Source organism: Corvus hawaiiensis, unplaced genomic scaffold, assembly GCF_020740725.1.
Source record: "Corvus hawaiiensis isolate bCorHaw1 unplaced genomic scaffold, bCorHaw1.pri.cur scaffold_262_ctg1, whole genome shotgun sequence".
NCBI lineage: Eukaryota > Metazoa > Chordata > Aves > Passeriformes > Corvidae > Corvus > Corvus hawaiiensis.
This window is the reverse complement of record NW_025963326.1, coordinates 23,709-30,840: the sequence shown is the minus strand read 5'-3', so window position 1 is coordinate 30,840 and position 7,132 is coordinate 23,709. Positions and strand designations below refer to the sequence as shown.

Sequence of the window (7,132 nt, the reverse complement as noted above, 5' to 3'; positions counted from 1 at the left end):
TGGAGGTGGTCTCAAACACAGTGCTGGTGGTGGGGGCAGTTGAGGTGAGAGCTGCGGAAGTGGTCGCACTCAGAGGAAGAGTCACAGTGCTGGCAGAAGTTGGGCTTGTCCCAGGAGCAGAGGAAGACGTTTCTTCAAGGACCGTGGTGGTCACGGAGGTTGCCTCTGTTGCCAGAGTTGTGATCTTCTCAGGTGTGGATATTCCAGCAGGACTGGATGGTGTTGGAGTGGTGGTTGAAGGCTTTGCCCTGGAAGTTTGTGCTGCAGTCGAGAGGATTGTGGAGGTTGTCAAAAGTGAAGACGTCTCTGGCCGAGCAGAAGAGGCTGAAGTGGTGGTCTCAGGCTGAGATGTGGCCGGGGCAGCCGAGCTGGAGACTTCTGACCTTGTGGTGATGGAAACAGTGGTGGTCTCAGTGCTGGATGTGGATCGACCCGCAGCAGTGGAGGTGGTCTCAAACACAGTGCTGGTGGTGGGGGCAGCTGTGGTGGGTGCTGCTGAAGTGGTCTCCACGGTAGAGCTCCGAGGAAGAGTCACAGTGCTGGCAGAAGTTGGGCTTGTCCCAGGAGCAGAGGAAGACGTTTGTGCAAGGACCGTGGTGGTCGCGGAGGTTGCCTCTGTTGCTGATGTTGTGATCTTCTCAGGTGTGGATATTGCAGGAGGACTGGATGGGGTTGGAGTGGTGGCTGAAGGCTTTAGGCTGGAAGTTTGTGCTGCAGTCGAGAGGATTGTGGAGGTTGTCAAAAGTGAAGACGTCTCTGGCCAAGCAGAAGAGGCTGAAGTGGTGGTCTCAGGCTGAGATGTGGACTGGGCAGCCGAGCTGGAGACTTCTGACCTTGTGGTGGTGGAAACAGAGGTGGCCTCAGTGCGGGATGTGGATCGACCCGCAGCAGTGGAGGTGGTCTCAAACACAGTGCTGGTGGTGGGGGCAGTTGAGGTGAGAGCTGCTGAAGTGGTCGCCCTCAGAGGAAGAGTCACAGTGCTGGCAGAAGTTGGGCTTGTCCCAGGAGCAGAGGAAGACGTTTGTGCAAGGACCGTGGTGGTCGCGGAGGTTGCCTCTGTTGCCGATGTTGTGATCTTCTCAGGTGTGGATATTGCAGGAGGACTGGATGGGGTTGGAGTGGTGGCTGAAGGCTTTAGGCTGGAAGTTTGTGCTGCAGTCGAGACGATTGTGGAGGTTGTTACAAGTGGAGACGTCTCTGGCCAAGCAGAAGAGGCTGAAGTGGTGGTCTCAGGCTGAGATGTGGACTGGGCAGCCGAGCTGGAGACTTCTGACCTTGATTTGGTGGAAAAGGACGCCTCAGTGCGGGATGTGGATCGACCCGCAGCAGTGGAGGTGGTCTCAAACACAGTGCTGGTGGTGGGGGCAGTTGAGGTGAGAGCTGCTGAAGTGGTCGCACTCAGAGGAAGAGTCACAGTGCTGGCAGAAGTTGGGCTTGTCCCAGGAGCAGAGGAAGACGTTTGTGCAAGGACCGTGGTGGTCGTGGAGGTTGCCTCTGTTGCCAGAGTTGTGATCTTCTCAGGTGTGGATATTCCAGCAGGACTGGATGGTGTTGGAGTGGTGGTTGAAGGCTTTGCCCTGGAAGTTTGTGCTGCAGTCGAGAGGATTGTGGAGGTTGTTACAAGTGGAGACGTCTCTGGCCGAGTAGAAGAGGCTGAAGTGGTGGTCTCAGGATGAGATGTGGCCGGGGCAGCCGAGCTGGAGACTTCTGACCTTGTGGTGGTGGAAACAGTGGTGGTCTCAGTGCTGGATGTGGATCGCCCCGCAGCAGTGGAGGTGGTCTCAAACACAGTGCTGGTGGTGGGTGCAGCTCTGGTGAGAGCTGCTGAAGTGGTCTCCACGGTAGAGCTCCGAGGAAGAGTCACAGTGCTGGCAGAAGTTGGGCTTGTCCCAGGAGCAGAGGAAGACGTTTGTGCAAGGACCGTGGTGGTCGCGGAGGTTGCCTCTGTTGCCGATGTTGTGATCTTCTCAGGTGTGGATATTGCAGGAGGACTGGATGGGGTTGGAGTGGTGGCTGAAGGCTTTAGGCTGGAAGTTTGTGCTGCAGTCGAGAGGATTGTGGAGGTTGTCAAAAGTGAAGACGTCTCTGGCCAAGCAGAAGAGGCTGAAGTGGTGGTCTCAGGCTGAGATGTGGACTGGGCAGCCGAGCTGGAGACTTCTGACCTTGTGGTGGTGGAAACAGTGGTGGCCTCAGTGCTGGATGTGGATCGACCCGCAGCAGTGGAGGGGGACTCAAACACAGTGCTGGTGGTGGGTGCTGTTGAGGTGAGCGCTGCTGAAGTGGTTGCGCTCAGAGGAAGAGTCACAGTGCTGGCAGAAGTTGGGCTTGTCCCAGGAGCAGAGGAAGACGTTTGTGCAAGGACCGTGGTGGTCGCGGAGGTTGCCTCTGTTGCCGGAGTTGTGATCTTCTCAGGTGTGGATATTGCAGCAGGACTGGATGGGGTTGGAGTGGTGGCTGAAGGCTTTAGGCTGGAAGTTTGTGCCATGGTTGAGGGGATTGTGGAGGTTGTAACAAGTGGAGACGTCTCTGGCCGAGTAGAAGAGGCTGAAGCTCTTTTCTCAGGCTGAGATGTGGACTGGGCAGCCGAGCTGGAAACTTCTGACCTTGATTTGGTGGAAACAGTGGTGGCCTCAGTGCTGGATGTGGATCGACCCGCAGCAGTGGAGGTGGTCTCAAACACAGTGCTGGTGGTGGGGGCAGCTGTGGTGGGTGCTGCTGAAGTGGTCTCCACGGTAGAGCTCCGAGGAAGAGTCACAGTGCTGGCAGAAGTTGGGCTTGTCCCAGGAGCAGAGGAAGACGTTTGTGCTGGGACCGTTGTGATCGTGGAGGTTGCCTCTGTTGCCGGAGTTGTGATCCTCTCAGGTGTGGATATTGCAGCAGGACTGGATGGGGTTGGAGTGGTGGTTGAAGGCTTTAGGCTATAAGTTTGTGCCGTGGTTGAGAGGATTGTGGAGGTTGTTACAAGTGAAGACGTCTCTGGCCGAGTAGAAGAGGCTGAAGTTGTGGTCTCAGGCTGAGATGTGGACTGGGCAGCCGAGCTGGAGACTTCTGACCTTGATTTGGTGGAAACAGTGGTGGCCTCAGTGCTGGATGTGGATCGACCCGCAGCAGTGGAGGGGGACTCAAACACAGTGCTGGTGGTGGGTGCTGTTGAGGTGAGAGCTGCTGAAGTGGTCGCACTCAGAGGAAGAGTCACAGTGCTGGCAGAAGTTGGGCTTGTCCCAGGAGCAGAGGAAGACGTTTGTGCTGGGACCGTGGTGATCGTGGAGGTTGCCTCTGTTGCCGGAGTTGTGATCTTCTCAGGTGTGAATATTGCAGCAGGACTGGATGGTGTTGGAGTGGTGGTTGAAGGCTTTGCCCTGGAAGTTTGTGCTGCAGTCGAGAGGATTGTGGAGGTTGTTACAAGTGAAGACGTCTCTGGCCGAGTAGAAGAGGCTGAAGCTCTTTTCTCAGGCTGAGATGTGGACTGGGCAGCCGAGCGGGAGACTTCTGACCTTGTGGTGGTGGAAACAGTGGTGGTCTCAGTGCTGGATGTGGATTGGCCCGCAGCAGTGGAGGTGGTCTCAAACACAGTGCTGGTGGTGGGTGCAGCTCTGGTGAGAGCCGCTGAAGTGGTCTCCACGGTAGAGCTCCGAGGAAGAGTCACAGTGCTGGCAGAAGTTGGGCTTGTCCCAGGAGCAGAGGAAGACGTTTGTGCTGGGACCGTGGTGGTCGCGGAGGTTGCCTCTGTTGCCGGAGTTGTGATCTTCTCAGGTGTGGATATTGCAGCAGAACTGGATGGGGTTGGAGTGGTGGCTGAAGGCTTTAGGCTGGAAGTTTGTGCCATGGTTGAGGGGATTGTGGAGGTTGTAACAAGTGGAGACGTCTCTGGCCGAGTAGAAGAGGCTGAAGCTCTTTTCTCAGGCTGAGATGTGGACTGGGCAGCCGAGCTGGAGACTTCTGACCTCGTGGTGGTGGAAACAGTGGTGGCCTCAGTGCTGGATGTGGATTGACCCGCAGCAGTGGAGGTGGTCTCAAACACAGTGCTGGTGGTGGGTGCTGTTGAGGTGAGAGCTGCTGAAGTGGTTGCGCTCAATGGAAGAGTCACAGTGCTGGCAGAAGTTGGGCTTGTCCCAGGAGCAGAGGAAGACGTTTGTGCTGGGACCGTGGTGGTCGTGGAGGTTGCCTCTGTTGCCGGAGTTGTGATCTTCTCAGGTGTGGATATTGCAGCAGGACTGGATGGTGTTGGAGTGGTGGATGAAGGCTTTGCCCTGGAAGTTTGTGCTGCAGTCGAGAGGATTGTGGAGGTTGTCAAAAGTGAAGACGTCTCTGGCCGAGCAGAAGAGGCTGAAGTGGTGGTCTCAGGCGGAGGTGTGGACTGGGCAGCCGAGCTGGAGACTTCTGACCTTGATTTGGTGGAAAAGGACGCCTCAGTGCGGGATGTGGATCGACCCGCAGCAGTGGAGGTGGTCTCAAACACAGTGCTGGTGGTGGGGGCAGTTGAGGTGAGAGCTGCGGAAGTGGTCGCACTCAGAGGAAGAGTCACAGTGCTGGCAGAAGTTGGGCTTGTCCCAGGAGCAGAGGAAGACGTTTCTTCAAGGACCGTGGTGGTCACGGAGGTTGCCTCTGTTGCCAGAGTTGTGATCTTCTCAGGTGTGGATATTCCAGCAGGACTGGATGGTGTTGGAGTGGTGGTTGAAGGCTTTGCCCTGGAAGTTTGTGCTGCAGTCGAGAGGATTGTGGAGGTTGTCAAAAGTGAAGACGTCTCTGGCCGAGCAGAAGAGGCTGAAGTGGTGGTCTCAGGCTGAGATGTGGCCGGGGCAGCCGAGCTGGAGACTTCTGACCTTGTGGTGATGGAAACAGTGGTGGTCTCAGTGCTGGATGTGGATCGACCCGCAGCAGTGGAGGTGGTCTCAAACACAGTGCTGGTGGTGGGGGCAGCTGTGGTGGGTGCTGCTGAAGTGGTCTCCACGGTAGAGCTCCGAGGAAGAGTCACAGTGCTGGCAGAAGTTGGGCTTGTCCCAGGAGCAGAGGAAGACGTTTGTGCAAGGACCGTGGTGGTCGCGGAGGTTGCCTCTGTTGCTGATGTTGTGATCTTCTCAGGTGTGGATATTGCAGGAGGACTGGATGGGGTTGGAGTGGTGGCTGAAGGCTTTAGGCTGGAAGTTTGTGCTGCAGTCGAGAGGATTGTGGAGGTTGTCAAAAGTGAAGACGTCTCTGGCCAAGCAGAAGAGGCTGAAGTGGTGGTCTCAGGCTGAGATGTGGACTGGGCAGCCGAGCTGGAGACTTCTGACCTTGTGGTGGTGGAAACAGAGGTGGCCTCAGTGCGGGATGTGGATCGACCCGCAGCAGTGGAGGTGGTCTCAAACACAGTGCTGGTGGTGGGTGCTGTTGAGGTGAGAGCTGCTGAAGCGGTTGCGCTCAGAGGAAGAGTCACAGTGCTGGCAGAAGTTGGGCTTGTCCCAGGAGCAGAGGAAGACGTTTGTGCTGGGACCGTGGTGGTCGTGGAGGTTGCCTCTGTTGCCGAGGTTGTGGTCTTCTCTGGTGTGGATATTGCAGCAGGACTGGATGGGGTTGGAGTGGTGGTTGAAGGCTTTAGGCTGGAAGTCTGTGCTGCAGTCGAGAGGATTGTGGAGGTTGTTACAAGTGAAGACATCTCTGGCCGAGTAGAAGAGGCTGAAGTGGTGGTCTCAGGCTGAGATGTGGCCGGGGCAGCCGAGCTGGAGACTTCTGACCTTGTGGTGGTGGAAACAGTGGTGGTCTCAGTGCTGGATGTGGATCGACCCGCAGCAGTGGAGGTGGTCTCAAACACAGTGCTGGTGGTGGGTGCTGTTGAGGTGAGAGCTGCTGAAGTGGTCTCCATGGTAGAGCTCCGAGGAAGAGTCACAGTGCTGGCAGAAATTGGGCTTGTCCCAGGAGCAGAGGAAGACGTTTGTTCAAGGACCGTGGTGGTCGCGGAGGTTGCCTCTGTTGCCAAAGTTGTGATCTTCTCAGGTGTGAATATTCCAGCAGGACTGGATGGGGTTGGAGTGGTGGTTGAAGGCTTCAGGCTATAAGTTTGTGCCGTGGCTGAGGGGATTGTGGAGGTTGTTACAAGTGAAGACATCTCTGGCCGAGTAGAAGAGGCTGAAGCCGTTGTCTCAGGCTGAGATGTGGACTGGACAGCTGACCTTGTGGTGGGGGAAACAGAGGTGGTCTCAGTGCGGGATGTGGATCGACCCGCAGCAGTGGAGGTGGTCTCAAACACAGTGCTGGTGGTGGGGGCAGTTGAGGTGAGAGCCGCTGAAGTGGTCTCCACGGTAGAGCTCCGAGGAAGAGTCACAGTGCTGGCAGAAGTTGGGCTTGTCCCAGGAGCAGAGGAAGACGTTTGTGCAAGGACCGTGGTGGTCGCGGAGGTTGCCTCTGTTGCCGAGGTTGTGATCTTCTCAGCTGTGGATATTGCAGCAGGACTGGACTGGACTGGAGTGGTGGCTGAAGGCTTTAGGCTGGAAGTTTGTGCCATGGTTGAGGGGTTTGTGGAGGTTGTAACAAGTGGAGACGTCTCTGGCCGAGTAGAAGCGGCTGAAGTGGTGGTCTCAGGCTGAGATGTGGACTGGGCAGCCGAGCTGGAGACTTCTGACCTCGTGGTGGTGGAAACAGTGGTGGTCTCAGTGCTGGATGTGGATCGACCCGCAGCAGTGGAGGTGGTCTCAAACACAGTGCTGGTGGTGGGGGCAGCTGTGGTGGGTGCTGCTGAAGTGGTCTCCACGGTAGAGCTCCGAGGAAGAGTCACAGTGCTGGCAGAAGTTGGGCTTGTCCCAGGAGCAGAGGAAGACGGTTGTGCTGGGACCGTGGTGGTCGTGGAGGTTGCCTCTGTTGCCAGAGTTGTGATCTTCTCACGTGTGGATATTCCAGCAGGACTGGATGGGGTTGGAGTGGTGGCTGAAGGCTTTAGGCTGGAAGTTTGTGCTGCAGTCGAGAGGATTGTGGAGGTTGTCAAAAGTGAAGACGTCTCTGGCCGAGTAGAAGAGGCTGAAGTGGTGGTCTCAGGCTGAGATGTGGCCGGGGCAGCCGAGCTGGAGACTTCTGACCTTGTGGTGGTGGAAACGGATGCCTCAGTGCTGGATGTGGATCGACCCGCAGCAGTGGAGGTGGTCTCAAACACAGTGCTGGT

The 7,132-nt window shown here is 56.7% G+C and overlaps 1 protein-coding gene across 1 annotated transcript; it reads right to left on the bottom strand.

Annotated features, from left to right (window-relative positions):
• Positions 1-369: 369 nt before the first annotated feature.
• Positions 370-6,085, bottom strand: LOC125320885 (cell wall protein DAN4-like; the record flags this gene model as incomplete). The annotated part of the gene is made up of 2 exons (XM_048293304.1): positions 5,924-6,085; positions 370-421 (listed from the first exon to the last, which is right to left on the bottom strand). Coding segments are annotated over exons 1-2 (214 nt in total), but the record flags the coding sequence as incomplete, so codon positions are not given.
• Positions 6,086-7,132: the final 1,047 nt, after the last annotated feature.